The sequence below is a fragment of the Gobio gobio genome, assembly GCF_949357685.1.
Source record: "Gobio gobio genome assembly, chromosome: 6".
NCBI classification, from domain to species: Eukaryota; Metazoa; Chordata; class Actinopteri; order Cypriniformes; family Gobionidae; genus Gobio; species Gobio gobio.
The window spans coordinates 23,581,551-23,604,686 of NC_137102.1; the positions used below are offsets into that span (position 1 = coordinate 23,581,551).

General features: G+C 40.4%; 1 protein-coding gene across 1 annotated transcript; it reads left to right on the forward strand.

Annotated features, from left to right (window-relative positions):
• The first annotated feature begins 1,009 nt into the window (after positions 1-1,009).
• Positions 1,010-14,182, forward strand: eif4a2 (eukaryotic translation initiation factor 4A2). The gene is made up of 11 exons (XM_079819963.1): positions 1,010-1,088; positions 1,853-1,910; positions 4,582-4,714; positions 6,494-6,633; positions 7,122-7,290; positions 7,493-7,602; positions 9,837-9,980; positions 10,276-10,413; positions 10,674-10,763; positions 13,316-13,395; positions 13,480-14,182. The coding sequence occupies exons 1-11, from the start codon at positions 1,060-1,062 to the stop codon at positions 13,622-13,624; spliced, it is 1,236 nt and encodes a 411-aa protein (XP_079676089.1). The 5' UTR covers positions 1,010-1,059; the 3' UTR covers positions 13,625-14,182.
• Positions 14,183-23,136: the final 8,954 nt, after the last annotated feature.

The following is a 23,136-nucleotide window of genomic DNA, read 5'->3' on the forward strand; positions in this document are numbered from 1 at the left end:
TTAGTTTACATTTATTTATTTATTTATTTTGCAGAACGTACATAGTTTACAATTCGTACACAATTATTATTATTTTAAATGTGTTTAAAGTTGTAAAACTCCATATCCACTAAACATAGCCTTGACAAGTTTAAAACCTGTGTTTTTATTTTCAGCATTTACATGTTACTAATTACTGTTTTCCAAATAACACAAACAATATTTCCCAAAACATGTTTATCCATATCCATATATACACATATAAATAAGAGTATAATACAATAATAAGTATAATACAATATGAGGTAAATAACAGTGATAGTAATATGTTTATGGAGCAATAATGACCAAATGATTATTGTGGTTGTTTTATCACATCATATGGAACTATCGATAAAATGACATATGAATGCACATTTTCAGCATACAGAGCCATTTACAAGTGAATTATAGGCTATTCAAGATTTAAAGTGGGTCTAGTCAGTGGTTCTATATGCATTTGAAGAGAAAAAAAGAAATGAAAAATACTGTGCAAAGTGGCTCACTATAAATTTTAAAATTATGTCACTATTACTCACCCGCTTTATGTTTTCCAAACCTATACTACCCACTTTTATTTCATACAATGACCATGAATGGTGACTGAGGTTGCCAGTCCTTGTCCCACGGAAGAAAGAAAGCCACACAGGTTTGGAACAACACGAGGGTAAATAAAATAATAACAGAACTTTCATTTTAGAGGGAACTATCCCTTTAAAAGTCAGTCCCACTTTAAGCCCAAAAATGTGGAGACCCCGTAGCGACTCTACTACACCCTATCAGTGGTGCAATATCCTTGCGCTTCTCCATATAGTCCCCAGTAAATTTCGATATAACACAGATAAAACGTCTAATATTAACATCTATTTAACTAGAATTACATCTCTTGTCGGCGTCGATAAAATGTAAATGGCGTGTAGCTGTTTTAGTGTTTATGCGGTTTCACTGTAAATGTACAAAAAGAGGTCCCGGTCAGATAAAAGTCGCCAGCGATTCACATGTTCTTCCTTTCCGAGTGAATGCCGAAGTCGCGAACGGACCATGTCTAGCGTTTCTGCTGATTACAACAGGTAACCTCTTCATGACACATAACCCTTGTACATTTTATGTTCATAAATGTGTATCTTGTTGAAATAGAGAGGCTTCGAGCTAGTTCTAGCGCTGGTGCTGTGGATTTTTACGTGGTCCGTGTGATATTAAGCAGGCCGCCTAGCGACTAAGTTACCGCCTTTACCACTGTGTATTCTCACGTGTTCACGTGCATCTGTGACTAAAATGGTTATTATTCACACCTTTATTGTTGAAGTATGAATATATGTAAGTTATGTATGTGGCGTTATTAGGGATCAAACCGACGAACCTTAGCTAGGCTTCACACCCACACTGAAATCTAACGCGTGGCCTCCATGCTCGAGGCCTTGGATTCACACTGCATTCAATATCTTAACATTGTCACAACTTTGTGAAGTCGAATGCATTGCATTCGTTTTGGCCGTATTTTTATCGAGAGGTAAGTAATTGCACACCGATAATTGGCTGCTTTTAACGCATTAAAGATGACTAACGTTACTGACTAGCATTGTTACGGTAAATAATTCGGACCAAATTTGGGCGTAGGCTTTAAGGTAGTCCATGACTGTACTGAATACAACCGAGTATTTCCTAAAGTAACTTTAGTTATTTACTGTTATGACCGTTAATGGAGAGCCACGTGGTGTTTTTGGAGCGCGATCACCGGCACGCGCGTCGCGTTGAGGTTCGAGTTTTGCAATATTGTCAGCTTCAAGTTAGTTAACTGTTAATACTTAGTTGATGATGCTGTCTTTTCTTTAAGCTCACGAGACCGAGACCATGGGGGGCCTGAAGGAATGGAGCCTGATGGTGTCATCGAGGTTAGTATCGTTTAGGGAAATCTGTAGGGGTGAATAAATATCTGGGCTGGTTGATGTAAAGATGTTAAGCTAATAAATGAACACTTGCTGCCTTAAAGGCACAATATGTAAGATTTTCGGATTAAAATATGCACAAACCACTAGAACAGTGGTGTGTGTGTATATCTATATATATATTATATATATATTTTTTTTGTACTTGCACTATCGCAAACGCTTCCAAGAATGTTTAAATCCAGAGAAATATGCAATTTCAACCAGGACATGGACCATGCGTCACATATCAATGACCAACGATTTCTGGTTTTATTTTGTAGTTACTTTAATATATTAGTGTTTTATTAGACAGGTGAGCAACTGTTTGGATGCATTCATTGACCAAACTAACCAATGTTATATAGCTTAACTAGGGCTGGATGATTTAAAGTAATCAAAATTCAGAACCTCTAACCGATTTAATTTTCCCGTGTTGGTTATTTCGGTTTTGGTCATGTGACTCTGCCCCGTCGATCACATAAAGTCACATGCAGTTTGCAGGCACGCAGATAGATTCAGGAGCAGTTATCAATGTTTATACAATCTGGATGCTCAGATTTACTATGGTAGTTGCATGTTTTACAGTTTATACAGGTAAGTTAATTGCCGTTCTTATGTGCTGCTACACGCACACACAGACAGCGCGCTGCGCAAGCCCCGAAGCCAGATCTTTCACTTGCGTCCTCATGAAGTTTGTCAATTAAATGTGTTTAAAGGCTTGCCCGTTTGAACATTGAAGTGATTTTAGACCATCAGATGTGTATTATGTTGAACTAATGTTGAACTATTGCTTGATATATTGACTCACGAACACTATACAGACAGTAGCTCGCACATCACGTGAAGATTGCGTGCAGAGAGGAGTGCAGAAACTCATTGTCAATGCTGTCCTGTGATTTATCACTAAAGTAGCTTCGCAACTCAACCGTTATAGCATAGATTTGTCTATCTTTGAAGTAACTACAAATCACAGCTTCATAATTAGAGACGATATGACTAATTCATACACACTAACTCTCCCACTAATGCATTCAAATAAATGTAATGTAGCCCTACTGTGCTTATCTCTATCTGATGTACAACAAACAGAAATCTGTAAGTAATGAGCCGTTTCCCTAAAGTATTTTAAAATCACAAAGAAATGCACTTTCATTAGTAAATCCAACTTTTAATAGCTGCACATATTTACAATGTACAAACCTTATCAATGACCTATGAGGGTAAAAAAGGAAAGCTAAAAAAAGCATTATTCGTAATCGAGGTAGAATGTTCAATTAATCAAGATTCAATTCGAGGTCAAATTGTTCCAGCCCTAAGCTGAACACGGTTAGTATTGTTTAAATCTAATTTTCTAGATTTACCTTGAGGACCGTGTTTTACCATGCCTAATATCAATCTATTTTACTGCAGTGTGCAACAAGTGTCTCAGTAGCAGGTGAGCGAGCGCACCGAGTAGCATTATAACATAACTTAAGTCAGGGTTCCTGCAGGGTTTAGCTCCAACACTGATCAAACACACCTGAGCAAGCTATTCAAGGTCTTCAGGATCACTATAAAATCACAGCTAGGTTAGTTTAATCAGAGTTGGAGCTAAACTCTGCAGGACAGCAACCTCTAGTGGTGGATGTGCATATTGTGGCCCCAAAATTGAATGTTGTCATTAGGGCTGCGACTAACAATTTGATAATCGATTGGTTGATAATTTTTTAGATTAATTGGATAAAAGCCTTTTCTTTTTTTTTACAAAACACTATTCCACATCCTGCCCAATGCTGTTCTTAAAACAAATGTCAGTTGAGTGCAATGAAAAGTGAATATATCTACGTTACAAAAATTAATCATAGTTTTAAAACGAATAAAACAAGCAGCAACAAAATACATAAATTACAGGGAAGACGTAAGAAACGTCTTGCATTTATATTCAATTACATGCTGTTATCCCTTTACAGTCACTAATCTCATAAAATGCTTTAATTTCATGTTGACTTTTAAACCTATATTTAGCATCTAACGGCAGATATTTCAGCTAAATGTTTTTGCGCTGTCTCCCTCTCGCGTTCGGTCTGTTTGACGTGCATGCGCCTGCTGCGCGTTCACTGAAGTTTGAAGCTTAATATGCAGACTGTCAGGACATGCTTTAATGCAAAATGGAAATACTTGCGTGAATCAATAACATTTACAGATAAAGATTAGAGGTCGACCAATATATCGGTGCAGCCCTAGTTTTTGTGTGCAAAAAAAATCAAAATAAAGACTTTATTCACAAGTTCTTGTCTTCTGTCTGGGCCTCTGACGTGATCTCACGAAGCACCACGACACATGCGCGAGAATGTGATGTTGGGAGGTTGCTTGAAGTAGGAAATTTCTTATAGCTCATGAAGGCAGTAAAAATCCTGCTTGTTCCCATTGAAAGCTTGACCCATTCTTTAATAAACATGCCCTACAACAGAAAGTCAGGGCTAAAAGAAAATCCCACTTGTAGTATACAGTATAGCGACGTCTGTGATTTTTAAGGCATTATATGGCCCTTGTCCCTTCAGATTACAGTAGGGATAGTGAGCTGTTTGCCATTATAGATGACTGTAATGGTTCAAACTGATGCTTGCAAAAATATCTCATGCACATTATTTTACAGAGCAACTGGAACGAGATTACGGACAATTTTGATGACATGAACCTGAAGGAAACTCTTCTTCGTGGAATTTACGCCTATGGTTTTGAGAAGCCCTCGGCAATCCAGCAGAGAGCTATAATTCCTTGCATAAAAGGTACAAATAAGTTAATGAGAATAAAGTGCACTTGATATTTGCTTAACATAACTTTTTTCAACAACAAAAGAAGGATGTGTACACATTACAATTTGTGTAGTGCTTATCTGTTTGTGGGCTAGTACTTTGCTTCTCAAACATGTCCTGGGGTCCTCAGTGGTGAGCGTGTCTCCGTGGTTTAAAGGGGTGGTAAAACACATTCTTTTGAAGGCTTGACTGTGTTTGTGGGGTGCACTGTAACATGTGTTCATGCTTCGTTTAAAAAAAATGCCTTATTTTTCATATATTTGACCTTTATTCTACACTGCTCTGTCCCTCCTTGTAAAACGGTCTGATGCTTTCCGGGTTGTCTGAAGCCAGTCCCTCAAATACGCGATGGGCTCAGATTGGTTAGCTGGCCCAGTGTGTTGTGATTCGCTAACCGCCTAGTGCACGTTTGTCGGAAACGTCACGCCCCCTTACCGGAGGCTGTGCTTTGGTCAGTAGTATTAGAAACAATGGCGTCAATAAAACCATATGAGCCCGAATCAGACCCAGAACATTTGAGTGAAGATGATCGAGCAGAACCTGTTCATTCCTCAAGAGTAAAGACTGCGGATCTATAGTGATCGCTACTGAATGGCACTAACTTTTGTATTTTTAGAACGATTATAGCCAAATATCTGTCGCAAGAACTAACCCAAAACGAACACTAAGCACTGGCTTTAACTAGTAAGTTAGCCAAATCACACACAGAACCATGTTTAGCATGCCTGTAGATAAACAATACATAAAAGCTCTAATCAAAGAATCATTTACACTAATGCCAGGTTCGCTGTTGAGATTTTAACGTTAGTGTTTGTAACATTAGGTGTTCGTCGGATAACGTTAAGTATGAATGAGCTTTTAACAGACTGGTTTGCAGAACAGTGTTGTCATCTGTTTACTTCCTTGCTACAACCTATTACATGAAAACACATCGATGAAAAATCAGACTTACAGGTTGTGGCCTGTAAACAGCTTCTGTTTGTAAATCTAGCTTTCAGGACAAGCCGTTGTGCATATCCTGTATTGAACTCGCGAAGTTTGTGGAAGTTTGTGTTGTCCTCCATGAAATGTGCAGCGCGCGTCGTGCATCCACGCACCGGCAGTGTTTTTTTCATGCAGCTGACGTTGTGCAAATCGGGCATTGAAATCGCGAAGACGGTGGATGTTTTCCTCTGTTAGATGTGCTGCAGGGAGCCCTGCGCGCGCCTGATTCCCCGCTGACTCAAACACGTGCATATAACATGTTTTATGTTAAACGCTCTGCAACGCACCCCTGTCCCAAGGAAGGCTGAACAGAGCAAGTACCCCAGACCTGCAATCCGGATGAAAATAACAGCGTTTCCTCGGCATCGCGGCAACAACACTCCAGCCTAACTATACCACAACAGCGCCGCGATACAAAATGGCCTCACCCCCCCTTATTTAATATTCTCGGAGGAGGGGTTTATGTAAATATTGAGCCTGTTGATGTCACCAACCCTGGAGGAATGTCTGTAGTCGCCTACTGGCCGTTTGCTGTAGTTCTTAGAAACTGATTTCTTTAAAAGCAAATATCTCCCTTTGCTTTAAACTTTGAACGTTGTAACTTTGCAGATGTTGTTTATGCTCAAGCAGCAACATTACACGCCAGCTAAAGTTAGAATAGTGAAATCGTGGTTTACCACCCCTTTAAGAAGCACTGGTCTAGTAGTTTAAATTCAAGTGTGCTCATTGCATTGTGTTTGTAGGAATTATTTTTTTTTTTCTCCATAGGTTATGATGTTATCGCTCAAGCCCAGTCAGGGACTGGTAAAACGGCCACGTTTGCCATTTCCATCCTGCAGCAGCTGGAGATTGAGCAGAAAGAGACTCAGGCTCTGGTCCTGGCACCAACCCGAGAGCTCGCTCAGCAGGTATGCTGTACCTGAGGTCACCATAAACTTAAGTGTGTCTCAGACCAAGGCGGCATATTCTGGCAGTAGCCCGATTCAAGGTACTCTTTTGCTGTTCTTCCTGCTTCAAAAATTATTACATGTGGGTTTTCATTATTTGAATTTGCATACATTCATGAACTATTCGGCAGGAAGTAACTATCTAGCTAGTGCTTCAGCCAGAATAATTCATCAATCTTTCTGTAATGGAGTGTTTACTGTAAATTAGACTTTAGTTAATTTTGTTAGACTGCCAGGTGATTTCACTGGAAACGAGCTGTGGACAAAAGCATGAGATGATGGTATACCGTCTTTCGGGACTGACCTGTTATGGAGAGAACCTTTTTAACTGATCATACTTGTCCACTGTTTGGCATTATTAGTGCGCACTGACCACCAAACGTCAGTACTACAGAGGATATTAAGCATTCCTTTTATTTAAACCCCATCTGTTTTTGTCCCCTCTCTAGATTCAGAAGGTTATTCTGGCCTTAGGTGACTACATGGGCGCTTCTTGCCATGCCTGCATTGGAGGCACCAATGTGCGAAACGAAATGCAAAAACTCCAGGCGGAGGCTCCGCACATCGTCGTTGGCACGCCAGGGCGTGTGTTTGACATGCTTAACAGGAGGTACCTGTGTAAGTAGTGAATGCTAATAAATTAGGCTAAAACATGCATGATGTATGAAGTGATGTTTACCATCTTTCGGGACTGACCTATTATGGAGATATTTACAATTTTACTGATCATACATTTCACCAACGTGGTTGAGCCGTTTAATGCTTTTATTAGGAGTTTGAATTGCAGAAAGAGACCCTTTTTTTTTGTTTACATGTACAGCTCCCAAATGGATCAAGATGTTTGTCCTTGATGAAGCCGATGAAATGCTGAGCCGTGGTTTCAAGGATCAAATCTATGAGATTTTCCAGAAATTAAGCACAAACATACAAGTAAGTCAATACCTCAAAGAAATGCCAGACTCTGAATGGAGGCGTCTTCTGCTCAAAAGAACTGTGCTGAAATTGCAGAGTCCAGGTTCTCCTGGTATATGCAATGATGCTAGCAGAGTATCATGTGGAAGAAGAGCAATAGCCCTTTACCGGAAATGAAACTGAGTCGGACCTCTTTCTTAATGTCCTTTGGCTTATGTTTCGAGGTCCAGAGCGACAATACATGCATTCTCAAACCCCTACCATATTTTTTTATTGCAAACAGATTTTTTCCCCCTTACCAATTACATTAAATGCAGAATGATCTTTCACCTGTCAACCCTCTATGCACACCGTGGCAACATAATCGCCATTGGCTAGTACCTTTTTTTTTGTTTGTTTGTTTACTTGCCAGACTGAAATACTATTTTAGGCTGTTTTGTGCTGTCAAAACGATTGTGATTTAACCGCATCCAAAATAAAAGTTTGTTTACATGTGTGTACTGTGTATATAAATACGCACATCCATATTTAAGAAATATTTTTTATATATATGAAGACTTGAGATGCAAAAGTCTAAGTTTACTTTATAAGCATTTTTGTCAGTCTCCAATGTATAGGTTTCTACCTAAGAACCATTACTTCTGAATGAGCTGAGGCTGGGATTTAGTGGGTTTGAAGTGAAAGTATTTGATGAACGTATACATATGGAGAGCATTCACTCAGTATCCTTCTCATTTTTGACCGAAGTGGCTTTTAGAGGCTTTTGCATTGAAAGTCGTGTGTGTATATGTGCAAGTATTTCTTAAATGTGTACGTGTGTGTATTCAAATATACATATTACACACGTTTTTTTTTTACATAATCTATATCGCAATTAATCGATTGACAGCCCGTATATACATGTGCATATACATACAAATGTATGAATGCATATTTGATATTTTAATTGAACTTAGGACTGGTGGTGGTTAGGGTTGGGTACCAAACTCTGTACTTTTAAGGGCACCGACCAAGTTACGTTGGTACTACTGAGTACCGATTTGCATTAAATCAATCGGTACCAAATTTCGGTACGTGAGCGCATCTGGTGATGTAGATTGTCTGTGAATATTAAACCGCAAAAAGATAATTTAAATACGAATCCTGCGCATCTCTGTGCGACTGAATGGAGCAGAGCCGTGGTTTAATTTACCTCGTACACAATCGCGTGTCGGTCGCATGCATCTCTGCCGTCACTTTATGAGCATTTTACAGTTTCATTTGAGAAACTCTTATCACACGCACAAACTCGAAAGGTCTTCATGGCAACCCATCAAAATAAAAGTTTAGGTTAACTTGACAAATACATTACTGTTGTACAGCAGAATTTTGTTACACTCAATGTAATGATACTAACACTAATGTAATAGTAAATTATCAACGTTCTTTTATAATAAACTAACTATTTTTGTTCATGTTTTAACTTTAACTGTATAAAGCTCAGTTGTGCAGTACTTTGTTTTGACAGATTCATTAAATTAATGTCTAGTGTCTTTATTTGATTACCAGTAAATACACAACAAATAATTTGTGAGAAATCTTTTCATAGAAATTAAATGAAAAAAGAGAAATGTATGGTTTTTATGAATTCAATTAAGTAGCCTACTATTTACAAGTAAATATTACAGCATACAAACATCACAGACAATGGCAGACCGAGACCAATGCAGCTCTGGCATAATGTCAGTAACGCATCTATAAATGACTTGCAGTTTCTTTACAGTTATTGATGTAAACATCCCTAAAGTACCAAAAAAAGGTACCGTTGGGTACTGATTCTGAATTTCAGGTACCGGTTAAAAATGTGAACGGTACCCAACCCTAGTGGCTGTGCTTAAGATATTATTGATCATTCAGTGTTTCTGTAAAAAATAATAGTAATAGATGGTAATTTATGGAATGTCAAATACAGGTACATCTGCACATCTGTTTCGCTAAACTGAAATAGACTGATCGCTTGGACATTTTCACTCACTGAACACTCTCCATGCTAAACTTATTCTTAGCCTCTAACACACACTGGCGAGTAAAATCGAAGCATTTGTTAGCCATTGATCTATACATTTAGTTGCTCAGAGGGAAGATTTACTCGCATTGTAGAGGGGGTTGCCTGTGCTTTCACAATATACCCCACTGTATGTAGTTTTTTTTTTTTTGTGTGTGTTAATGTGTTTGGTTTTGTTCATGCTATAACGGCTTTCTCATGTTGCCAGGTTGTGCTGCTCTCGGCCACCATGCCTGCTGATGTGCTGGAGGTGACCACCAAGTTCATGCGTGAACCCATTCGCATCCTGGTGAAAAAGGAGGAGCTGACTTTGGAGGGTATTAAGCAGTTTTACATCAATGTAGAACGAGAGGTGAGGCACTGGTTGTCTCTAATGTCTCATGTCCCTTCTTTTAAAAAGCACCATGCTAAAATCACCAGCTCAAGGCCTTTGGGTCTCGCTCTGGTGTTCATGCTAGTACTGGTTTATTACAAAGAAGGAAGAGCAAAAGCACACGGTCGGAACTGAGTCTAGGACGGACCTCTTTCTTAATGTCCGGTGTCCAAGGTCTCGAGATTTTGTGCCATACACATCATGAGCATAGGATATTGATGTATATGATTCCTAGTGCTGTTGCTCATCTAATACCAATTCACTTATCCTGTAGGAGTGGAAGTTGGACACGCTGTGCGACCTCTACGAGACCCTTACGATTACCCAGGCTGTTATCTTCTTGAACACAAGAAGAAAGGTTGACTGGCTGACCGAGAAGATGCATGCCAGAGATTTCACCGTGTCTGCTCTGGTGGGTCCGAGAACTACATGCACACATATGCTAATCAAAAATGGATAGACCGTTTTTAAGAGGTTAATAGTAGGCCAGTGATTTTTAAGCTAAAAGACCGCTTAATGCTGGATGAAGTATGAAATGATGTTCATCATCTTTCGGGACTGACCTCTCATGGAGAAATTTTTTTAACACAACTGATCATACTTATCCAGATCTTGTAGACAAGCATGGCATTCATGCTGGATTATAGAAGTTAAAGTCTGTGTGTCTTTCAGCATGGTGACATGGATCAGAAGGAGCGAGACATAATCATGAGAGAGTTCAGATCTGGCTCCAGCAGAGTGCTCATAACCACAGATTTGCTGGTAAGTAGGCTGTTTATTTTCACAAGTTCATGTCCATCTAGGCTTCTTGATGAGAAATTGTAAATCAAATGCTGGAGTTATTAGGAGTATAGTAATATGATGGTTACATAGAGTTTGCTATATAAATAAAAGGTCTATTTAAAGGTGAACTATAAGATTTTTGCAGTAAAATATCCAAAAACCACTAGGCCAGTGTTATATATTTTGTTCAGTTGAGTACTTAGAATATCCCAAATGTTTCCAACTATTTGTAAATTGTGAGAAATTGCTATTTTAACCAAGGAACCGGGACCTGTGAGCTATGCGTTTGAGGGAATCGCCTGTCGATTGCGTCATATCTGCGTTACCCTCGGTTTCTGGTTTTATTTAGCAGAAATGCTGTACTCACTGCAGTGTGAACAAGTGTCATAGCAGCCGCCGAGTGAACGTCATAACTAATAGGGATGGGCAACAGTGGTCGAGTACTCGAACGTGACCGCGATCATCGATCATGAGAACGATCGCCCTGAAAGTCTTTTTTTATTTTTTTTTATTGGTTATTGCATCGTTTTGCGCGGTACTGGAGGTCCGATTGGTTAGCGTTATACAGCACGCCTCCTGACTGCGGCGAAATAAAGTGAAACTGAGGCATGCACTGCAGTGATGTCTGGAATCACTGTGATCATTGAATGGTTAGTGCAAGAGGTGCAGCGCCAATCTGTCATAGCCTACATATCATTATAATGAGAACACGATGGAAATGGAATGCTGTAAATGATCTGTGCTTAGTTCCGTGTGTATCAGCTGATCCACAGAGAAACTAGCGAGAACACTCAGACTAGCGCGTGAAGTTCATGTGCGCATTCGCGCCCTTTTCTGTAAATGCACGTTGTAAGATTACTTTTGTTGTCTATCTGATTAATCCAATATAAGAAGCGTTTGGTTGAGCTTAAGCTAGCAAAGCGCTGCCGTTATACCGGCTGTTCATTCTCTTCAGTTTCAGCTCAAATGCATATTTCATGCTCGACATGTTGGTTTAGAGACATTCTTTTTAGATAGGCTATTTCAGAATCATTGATATTAGTAATGCAGCAGTGCTAAACTGTTCTCATATTTTTTTAACAGTAGACCTAGTTTATTTAAAGTTGTTTTTCGTTATGAGTTCGAAAACGCGCAGTGATGTCTAAACGCTACGATCATGAATATTAAAATTAAGTGCATGATGTGCAGAGTCAATCTGTCAAAGCATTATAATGAGAACAGGATTTTAATAATGTTGTTTCTGTGTGCTTTCGTTGTCCGTGTATCAGCGTTGTTAAGGGAAGAGCGCATTCAAAATGTTCCGTTTCAAACCCTTCGCCTGTAAAATCTAGCACGCTGAAGTTCACGTCCTTTTCTGTTGATTTGTCGTAATGGGCTCATAATAATCTTCATATTAATATTGATATAGGGTGCGTTTGGTTGAGTTTATTAACCAGCTAGCAAGCTCTGCAGGGTTGTGTTATTTCACTGTTTCAGCTCAAATGCAGTGCTCGATATTACTGACTTGGTTATTTGAGACAGTCATTTTATAAAGATGTTTCTTTTTCAAAGACATTTATGCTTCATAATCTAGCAGTTATTTATGGTTGTATTTGTCAACAACCATTTTCATAAGTTTTCATTATCTCAATGATGGATATGCCATGCCCCCGAGTGCTCGTTTTTGAGACCTATCGATGATCGAAATGAGAAATTGACAAAAATGCCCATCCCTGATAACTAACTTTTCAACACTCAGATATATCTAATACGATGAACAGTTGCATTACCTCATACTCTTGACTGGAAAAGAGGAAGTGGCGCCAGCGACTATGCCATAATAACAGTCCCGCTCTTCAATCGCTCCTGCGGCCTTGCTCAGCTCCCCAACACTCGGTCCTGCTCTGCTTCAGACTACAGTAATGTTAATAATCGCATCCATGAACATGATTTCTGCCCGAGTCCTATCCTGACTCTTTTTCCACCGGCTGTGAGGTGAAGACCACATGTCCCAAGATTCTGCGCTCAAACTATGCCTTTGTTTTGAACAGGCGACCTCTAGTGGACAGAAAAGTTACACAGTGTAGCTTTAATTAAACTGGTAGTAAAAGTGAGCAGTGTTTATTTTTGTTGACTCAAACTCAAAATGTAGATTTATACATTTAAAAAAAAAAAAAAAAAAAAAAAACTTAAGCAATTATTTAAAATAAAATAGGAACAAAGGAACTTGCTCAATGGGACAAATGACATTACAACTAAGGTAAACATTGCACAGTGATTTAATGAAGCCGCTTGTATGGATAAATCAACATAGTGTAATATTTAATGACTTAAATTACCTTCTCAATGATTTTAATGAACCTTCTCAATGATTTTACCCGGATTAATCTTGGTGTTCGATTTAAAAATGGCTTTTACTTATGAGTTTTTATTTATTTATTTTTTTTTCATGAAATTAGCTGTAGAAACTGCCATAGGCTTAAATTACTTCAATTAGCAGTTTTTGGCCATCTGTTCGTTTACTGTTACTGATCCTAAAATCTGTTCCACAGGCTCGTGGAATTGATGTGCAACAAGTTTCCCTTGTCATCAACTATGACCTGCCAACAAATAGAGAGAACTACATCCATAGGTGAGTGAACCTGCAGGTGCTGTCCTGTTTATCACTGACTGAATCAGTGCATTTTAATGACTTGTGTAATGTTTCCCCTCTCAGGATTGGCCGCGGAGGTCGGTTTGGCAGAAAAGGCGTAGCCATCAATTTCGTTACTGAAGAAGACAAAAGGATTCTACGAGACATCGAGACGTTTTACAACACAACTGTTGAGGAGATGCCCATGAATGTCGCCGACCTGATTTAAACTTTGGAGATTTTAATGCAGGGATAGCAGTTGAATGATCACTTCCATTTGCGCTTATTTTACTGGAAGGGGAAAAACTACTCAATGCTGGCTGCGGATCAGACTTACAAATTCGATACGTGACATTGACTCTGTGTGAACTGTTGTAGACTCCAACCATATCAGTATTTGCTGGTGGTGGCGCTTACAAAACATGGGTTCTTTACGTGTATTCTTTTTCGGGTATTTTTTCCCTAGTATGCTCAAAATATACATGTTAGATGTTCTTCATCGTTTAGTAATTTACTTGTGGACTAAAAGATACAAGTGCTGCATAAAGTCTGCCAATTATGTTATGCTAACATATGTGTGCAGTTTAACTTTGTTCTCTTCACCTACCTTTTTAGAAATATATTAAGGCACTTTTTTTAGTTTTGTGGAATGTATTAATTTAAATGTATATTGTTCATCAATTACTACTTTTTGTGAAGTCCTCTTCAAAGGTGAGTCTCGACACCGTCACTCAATGTTCCATTAGTGTTTGGCCCATTTGACAATAAAGAGGTTGATTATTCTGTCCATGAATTGTTGCTCCATGTCTACTTGTTGAACCTCTCGCACAGAAGCTTGAGAAACCTATTTTGAACCTAATTTCCGCTTGGACTAATGTCAGAACCAAGAAGACCAATTTTCCACTGGGGTTTTCAATTTGAGTATAAATGTATTACTTTTTGTTCTACAACGTAAATGGCACTCGCACCCAATTAATGTTTTAAGTATAAAGTTGTTTATTGCATACCTTATTTTACTCAAATCTTGAGGTAACCAGTGGAGAATTAGTCTACTGGGATTTAATGCCCTAACCCTGACATTTTGGCTTTGCGCTACTTCCATTTTCCAGTCAAGTTCTTTCACTTTCTCAGGCTTGAGTTTTGGTATTTGGGGCAGAGTCAAACCTGTCAATGGAGTGTTGCGGAATTTGTGTTTTTGTAGGCCATAATCCGGAAATAAGTAAGCATTTGAGCAGTTCCATTTCTCCGAATACTGAGTGCCTGTAGTTCTACTTGTGAAGCCTATGGAAAAATCCTATTAGGTTCTTGTCGAGGGAACCAGGGTGATTAGGTGTCCACATACTGTTGGCCATGTGCATACATCAATCACCTGACAATATTTGCATTTCTTCAGAAACTCTTGAACCTTCAAGTAAATCCTGCTGGGCAGATTTGCTATTCAAATGTGCTCATTTCCTTGTGGCTACAGAAGACATGCCACAACGTCTTGAGCTTTAATGTGTCCAGACAGGAAAGCAAAAGTTGTCCTCTTGAAGGACGAAAACTGGTCTCTGAAATATTTATGAAAAGTAAGCAATCAAAAACTACTGTGTTGGTGCTGCAGACTTTGCCTGCCGCTCACCTCATTCAAATCAAGTTCAGACAGATTGCATAATCATGTTTGCTTTGAGGGTTTGTTTGCAATCAATCCGTGCATATGGATATGATACCTAAATGTACACCATATAGATCTAAATATTGTCATTGATAGCTATTAACAGCGCTTATGTCAACAGGAATGCAATCTGAATTGTACACCCCTCCCTTAGGGTTTATGCCAGAAACAGGATGAGCTGTTAAACCAAGTGAAATATTAACACACGCTGCCCTTTGATTCATATTCTAAAGCACGACTATCCAATTGGCGGCCCGCCAAATCATCTACATCCGGCATGAAAGGACCCCAAATTCCCTCATCTTTTCCTGGCGTGCGGCTAAATTTGGTTATACGTGGCCGGCGCCTGCAGCTGTGCGGCTAGATGCACGCTCCGACTGAGAAATGTTTTCCTTGTGAATATTTCAGCAGTTTGTGTGTCCCGTTCTGTCGACTGAACCAGCGATGCCAAACATTTGTGAATGAATCATTCTTTTGACTAGGTTCGTTCTTTTCCCCAAAACGAAATTTTCCTGATCTACACATGTGCATTTCAAGGTGTTTGAAGACCAACGAAGGAAGACAGTAGCTTTTAAAGCATGTCAGTGCATGAACAGTAGGCGGGCATAGGCCTATATTATTTGTCAGGCAGATAACAGACTCATAAACATGATAATTAGTTTAAATGCCCCACACTGGAAATGCAGAATTGTTGACAATACACAATCACAAATTCCAAACAGCAATGGCCTTAAATAAAAAATGTCTCATGGATTATTTTGCATAGGGTGATTTGGCCACTTTTTTGCTATTGATATGACTCGGAAATAGTGTCCCAATCACCCTGAATTCACCTTAGATGTTACATTTAGCTGAAATGCCAATGCAATCTTTCTGTGTCCAGAGGCAAAATGAGCAATTTATATGAGCATCAAAGATTGGTTTCTGACTATAGTATTTCCGCTCTCACTTTTGCACAATATACATGAATTCACGAGTTCGCACTTACAAATAATTTATAGAGAGTAATTCAATGCGTATTTGGCATGCTGTCCGGGGGGAGGGCTTCGAGCTTGGAATTAGGCCCGAAACCCAGAGTACCCCCCGTATATGTCAGTGGTTTTAGAGTTAAAAGGTGTGGCGAAGGGGTGGTGGAAGGGTTTGCTGTGAACTGTCAACAAACGGAGGTAGGACTGCTGCGTGTATATATACCTCTATTGTTGATTAGCTGAGCCACCTGTGTCAATTGTGCCCACAAAAAAAAATGTGCCCATTGGCCTGTCCATCATGGCCTCCTAATCATCCCCATATACGATTGGGCACATTGGTGGTGGTTGAGGAGATTCCACCCTTCTATGTAAAAGCGCTTTGAGTGCCTAGAAAAGCGCTATATAAATGTAATTAATTATTATTATTATTAATTATCTGAACTTCTCCCCAACCTTGTTTATAAAACATAATTTCACGAGTTCGCACTTACATATAATTTATAGAGAGTAATTCAATGCGTATTTGGCATGCTGTCCGGGGGGAGGGCTTCGAGCTCGGAATTAGGCCCTAACCCAGAGTACCCCCCAAAAGCTAAAGAGCATAGTACAGCCGCCTGCTAAATACCCCCCAAGAAGTGCAGAGCTTGGCGGCTGGCATTAGAGAGGGGGACCGGTTGTTTGAACGGGAGGGCCCGTGAGCGGCTTGTGTCGCCAGAGGGCAGCCCCTGTTAGTTCACGAATCACACGGTTCTTGATGGGAGCAGGGAGTGGTCTTGTACGAGGGAGACTGCCTGGAAGAAAAAATGTAAAAAAAAAAAAAAATGAGATTATGATTTAGAGATTTTGTGGGACTTACCCCTTCCTTGCTGCATGGAAACTTTCCACTTTCTTGCTGCAATGAATCGATCCACTTCCTTACTAAGTGGAAACTTTCCACAAGTGGAACCTATCAATCTAGAGGGTTTTATCCGCTTCCTTACTCTGTGGAAAATTGTCCACTTCTCGTTGCGTAAGTTTTTTAAACCACTTTCTTGCTGTGGGAAAAAACTATCCGTTTCCTTGCTGGAATCTTCGACTTTCTCGCTGTGTCGAAACTTATTCGCTTGAGGAGACTGTCCACCATCTTACTGTGTGTGCTACTATCCAGTATCTTACTGCGTGGACAACTATCCAGTATCTTACTGCGTGGGCAACTATCCAGTATCTTACTGCGTGGGCAACTATCCGCCATCTTACTGCGTGGGCAACTATCCACTATCTTGCGCCGTGGGCGACTATCCACTCTTACTGCGTGGACGACTATCCACTGATTTACTGCTTGGAACTTTCTGCTTCCTTGCTGCGTGGAAACTTTCCACTTCCTCGCTGCATGGAAACTTACCGCTTTCTCTTTGTGTGGAAATGTACCGCGTTCCCACTGCATTGACATTATTAGTTTTCTCGTTGCGTGGAAAGTTACCGCTTTCTCGCTGCATGGAAACTTTCCACTTTCTCGCTGCGTGGAAACTTACCGCTTTCTCTTTGTGTCGAAATGTACCGCGTTCCCACTGCATTGACATTATTAGTTTTCTCGTTGCGTGGAAAGTTACCGCTTTCTCGCTGCGTGGAAGCTTTCCGCTTTCTCGCTGCGTGGAAACTTTCCGCTTTCTCGCTGCGTGGAAACTTTCCGCTTTCTCGCTGCGTGGACACTTTCCGCTTTCTCGCTGCGTGGAAACTTTCCGCTTTCTCGCTGCGTGGACACTTTCCGCTTTCTCGCTGCATGGAAACTCTCCGCTTTCTCGCTGCTTGGAAACTTTCTCGTTACTTGGAAAAACTATCCACTTTCTCACTGCGTGGAAAACTATCCACTTCTCACTGCGTAAAAACTATCCGCTTTCTCACTGCGTGAAAAACTATCCACTTCTCACTGCGTGGAAAACTATCCACTTCCCACTGCGTGGAAAACTATCAGCTTTCTCACTGCGTGAAAAACTATCCACTTCTCACTGTGTGAAAAACTATCCGCTTCTCACTGTGTGAAAAACTACCCGCTTCTCACTGTGTGAAAAACTACCCGCTTTCTTACTGCGTGGAAAACTATCCACATCTCACTGCGTGAAAAACTATCCACTTTCTCACTGCGTGAAAAACTACCCGCTTCTCACTGTGTGAAAAACTACCCGCTTTCTTACTGCGTGGAAAACTATCCACATCTCACTGCGTGAAAAACTATCCACATCTCACTGCGTGAAAAACTATCCACTTTCTCACTGTGTGAAAAACTACCCGCTTCTCACTGTGTGAAAAACTACCCGCTTTCTTACTGCGTGGAAAACTATTCACATCTCACTGTGTAAAAAACTATCCACTTTCTCACTGTGTGGAACTTTCCACTTTCTCGCTGTGTGGAAACTTCCGCTGACTCGCTGCATGGAAACTTTCCTCTGACTCGCTGCGTGGAAACTTTCCAATGACTCACTGTGTGAAAAACTATCCGCTTTCTCACTGCATGGAAAACTATCCACATCTTACTGCGTGAAAAACTTAATTGGAGGATTTGGAGGGCTTTATGATGTGGTACCAGTTGGTCCTGATATAGCATTGAGAAAGCATCTGAGGACCATCTCCAGCCTTTTTGAGCTGCTGAATTTGCCTCCCCTATGCGGAAAGGGTAGCTTGAGAAGTCTTTTACAGTTTTTACACTTTTTTTGTGTATTTCATGAAACATGAAAGAATTTGCGTGATGTAAATCCGACAGATCCGATCCTCTGAGCACAAATTAACATTCTGCCGCCCATCGCGCAGTATAGATCAATTAATAAACGTTCACTCACACATATTTGAAAATCAGAATATCAGATAGTTCATGACATAGTTAGCAATTTTGTGAATATTTTGAATAAAAAACAAGAAACGATATAGCTCAGCTTTCATACAGTGCTATTATGGCAGCTTTGTGTCATGTGAGAAGCACGACGCGTCGCCATGGTACATCGCTGTTTGGTACATTTACCAGAATTAAAATTGCCTGCTTTCTTCGAAGGAGACTCTCCTTTTGAATCCCTGATTTGCGCTGGCGGTTGCTGCTCTTAGCCCATAATTGGTGGATCTTGCTGTGTTTGTTTCTGGGCAGGGTAGGGAGGAGGGGTTAACCTGCGGCACAATGTTGTTGAGTAAGTCACTGACCTGCAGACCGCAGGTCTGGGGGGTAACATTACTGCATTGGCCGTGGAGAAAATTAGCCAGAGAAACTGAGTTCCTGTGGGAGCAGAAGGAAAAGCACTGCTGATGCAGTGGAGAAAATTAGCCAGAGAAACGGAGCTCCTGTGGGAGCAGAAGGAAAAGCACTGCTGATGCAGTGGAGAAAATTAGCCAGAGAAACTGAGCTCCTGTGGGAGCAGAAGGAAAAGTACTGCGGTTGCAGTGGAGAAAATTAGCTAGAGAAACTGAGCTCCTGTGGGAGCAGAAGGAAAAGCGCTGCTGATGCAGTGGAGAAAATTTGCCAGAGAAACGGAGCTCCTGTGGGAGCAGAAGGAAAAGCGCTGCTGTTGCAGTGGAGAAAATTAGGCAGAGAAACGGAGCTCCTGTGGGAGCAGAAGGAACAGCACTGCTGTGGCAGTGGATAAATTAGCCAGAGAACCTGAGCTCCTGTGGAAGCGGAAGGAAAAGCACTGCTATGGCAGTGGAGAAAATTAGCCTGAGAAACTGATCTCATGTGGGAGCAGAGGGAACAGCACTGCTGTGGTGGAGAAAAGGTTAGACGGACATATAAAAATAAATAAATAAATGAAAAAGAAACACATTGAGCAACCAAATAGGACTCTATTTTGAAATTGCTATGACTTATTTCATGATGCTCATTCAATTCATATGAGGAGATCAAATATACAGCCTTACAACTGTATACAACATATAACGATATATTCACCGTAAAGAAAACGTTGTCATGTTCATAAGAATTTGCTTGGCATGAATGTGCACTATTCATTGACTTCGAATCTGCTCTGAACTGAAGCATTGTTTGCAAGCCCATAGAATGCACATCAGCACCACATTCAGATTTTGAAGCATTAGAGCTCACATTTATTTAATGAAATCGTGGCCTTTGAAGTTTGCAGTCTCATGATATGTTTTTTCATCCACAAAATATAAGGTTGCTTACAATGATCATTGATATACTTGTTATACAATATAGCCTTATATACTGTAAGGTATTGATGTTACATTCAAGAAAACGGGTGTTCCAAAATACGTTGTACGGTTTGCACATCTATTTATAGTCACAAAAGCGAGTATAGTCGCACTGTGTCGAGCCATGTGACCGAGCTTATGTGAACGTCAAGTTGAGAAGTATTGAATCAATGGCAGATGATTATCAGCTGGTTCCAACTAGTGGCTGATTGTTTGGCGTAATATGGGCTGTTGCAGCCATCATTTTAGTGATTTGTTCTCACGATGCGTTCACTCGCTTTACCAGCAAGTGTTTTTATCGTTTATCATCACGGCAACCGTGTGCGTCCATAATGAAACACTTCTCGTGTGTGCACGTCTGTAGTATTAAGACTACGTAGACACGTAGACAGCACGATCGCAAGAAAAGCTTGATGTCTGCCGGTAACAATACATTATCTTAAGACTGGAACTGTTGTAGTTCTCCCTGTTGCAAGTCTGTGCACTCTTTACACTGTCCGAGCTGTTGTCATGGTTTCGAAACGCACGTTATTAATATCCTTTAGAACATTGATTATTGAAGTTTGTGAAACGATTAGAATTACTAGAAGACAGAATCGATTGTGGATCGTGGCAAAGACACAATTAAATCTCGGGAAAAGCAAAAAATTATTTTACCGTGAATGCTGATGGAAGCGGCCGAAAGGGGTTTTTAAGGTAGCTTTTACATTTGTAAGTAAAGACTCTGTACTGTACAATTGCCTCGAGGGGCGCGTGCCGCCATGCAGACAGCGTGAGTGGGCGGACGGGACGAGCAGCCGGAAATGCGTCCATGCTGAGAACTGTCAACAAACGGAGGTAGGACTGCTGCGTGTAAATATACCTCTATTGTTGATTAGCTGAGTGCTCTCCACCGGTGTCAATTATCTGAACGTGCTTCTCCCGAACCTTGTTTATAAAACATCATATGTGGAGCAAAGGTGATTAGTGCATCTGTGAGGCAACGGCAGGCCCTGTTCAGAGAGCAGATAATGAGAAAGAGATGTAGTCTTAACATAGCTAAAAAGAGTATTAATACAGGAGAATTTGAAATAAAATAAAATACATCTCCAGTACTTTCCTTATTTTCAGGTAGCCAAAGATAAGCTAAAGCTTCTGGTTACAAAAGCAGTTGGAGAGTTTTTGACTACATCGATAATAATTGGGGTGGGTGAAGTGTGAACCATTTAGGGATTATTTTTGCAAAATATTTTGTGGTAACATCCACATGCAAAGTAATTACAATTAATAAGTAACAAGTAATTAAAATAGTTACAGGTGAGACCACTGAAATCCCCTCATTAGCATGCTAATGCCAATGTTAACTTTTTTATAGCATTTGTTATGAAAAATAGCATCCTGCACATAGAAACTATAGCCACAACATGCCACAGTTGTAATATAAATGTAATATAAACTCTGCTCACACTTTTGGAGCGCGCTGGTAAACGCTATATAAATGCAGTCCATTTACCATCCTCACGCCATGCATGCACAATTAAATAAACCGGGCTTCAGTCATGTTGCGCAGATAATTATGCTGTGTTCCAGGCAGGTTTTTGAGCCTGTAAATTATGACATCAAACCACAACTCAAGACTTTGTAGCGTTCCAGGCAAAGTCACGCCAAACTGCCTGAGCGGTAGCTAGATGTAAACAAAGAATGGCGAACCGTACGGGGCTTATGGTCATTTACAATCATTTCTATCGCCAAAGGTGCTTACTCCTTGCTTATTTGAGGGAAACGGAGGAGAGAAAAAACAGCACATAAGGCAAGATAAGCTGTTATACCTTTTATTTTACGTTATTTGTATATTTGGAAATGTATTTGGTATTAATTTTTTCTTGCACTCAATGGCCTGAAAATTTATGCACCCTAGCGGCAGAAAAGTTATTCTATTAGTCTAGCAACTCTCGGTAGACCTGAGAGCTGGAAAAAACAAACTCTGGTCAGGCCAATCACAGCGTGTGTAGAGTCTGTGGGCGGACTTAACATAATGACGGCACGTCACGGCAGAGTTGCGGAGGTTCTGCGTGCTACTCGTAAACAAAGAAGCTGATGAACAGCAGTCTTTTGAATCGGCTTTGGCCACGACTCTGGAAGACTTGGAGTTAAGCTTTTCTTTGAGAAAAAAAAACAAGAATGGCACTGAAGTCATTCTTAAAAAAAGAAGATACGTTCAAAGTTTTGCCAACCGGATACGGCGAAAGTCTCAACTAACGTTAGCTCAGCTTCACCTTCTTCTTTGCTCTGCTTGGTTGTGGCGCTCATGGCGCTATCCAATTGCGTGCAGAGGGAATTTGAAAGACAACCATTTATCCCGCCCCTCGGATTGAGCCCTGTCAATGGTGAGTTTCCAGACCCAACATCTTGATGTGGGTCTGGCTTGTCAGGCTACTGAAAACTAGCTAACACTAGAAAAGCTGCTGATAATGCATAACATTTGCGGATAAATAACGTTAGAGCAATACCTTATATTTCGTTTTTAATGTACGACTTTCATAAACACCGCGTCCATGGGGTCTGCCATTGTTGTTTTGCGGGCTATGTGAAATCAGAGCTCGTAACTGGGAGTACATTGATCTAGTATGAGTTCACGGGTAGGAAGTCACGGGTTTGACTAACGTTCAAATGCACTTTTACGGGTAGAAGTTTGGAAAAGGGTTACGGGTTGCCTGGAAAGCGGCATTAGTCCGTTCAGTTCGTACTGGAACTCGGTCGTGCACCACCGGCTTAAAACGAGCTCTTCTGATTGGCCGAAAATTCTCTGCTCTCTGAACAGGGCCTGCCGCTGCCTCACAGATGCACAAATCACGTAACTTTTCTCCACATTTTCAGTAGTATATGCATAGACAGTAAAAGAAATGGACACAGCGACCCCCTAGACTTCCACGGTGAAAAGTGAAGTCAATTAGAAGCACTCACTTCCTG

Coding starts and splice junctions, on each gene's coding strand:
- eif4a2 (XM_079819963.1), top strand. CDS start 1,060: ATGTCTAGCGTTTCTGCTGATTACAACAG. Junction 10,764..13,315: donor TCATAACCACAGATTTGCTG/GTAAGTAGGCTG, acceptor TCTGTTCCACAG/GCTCGTGGAATTGATGTGCA. Junction 13,396..13,479: donor AGAGAGAACTACATCCATAG/GTGAGTGAACCT, acceptor TTCCCCTCTCAG/GATTGGCCGCGGAGGTCGGT.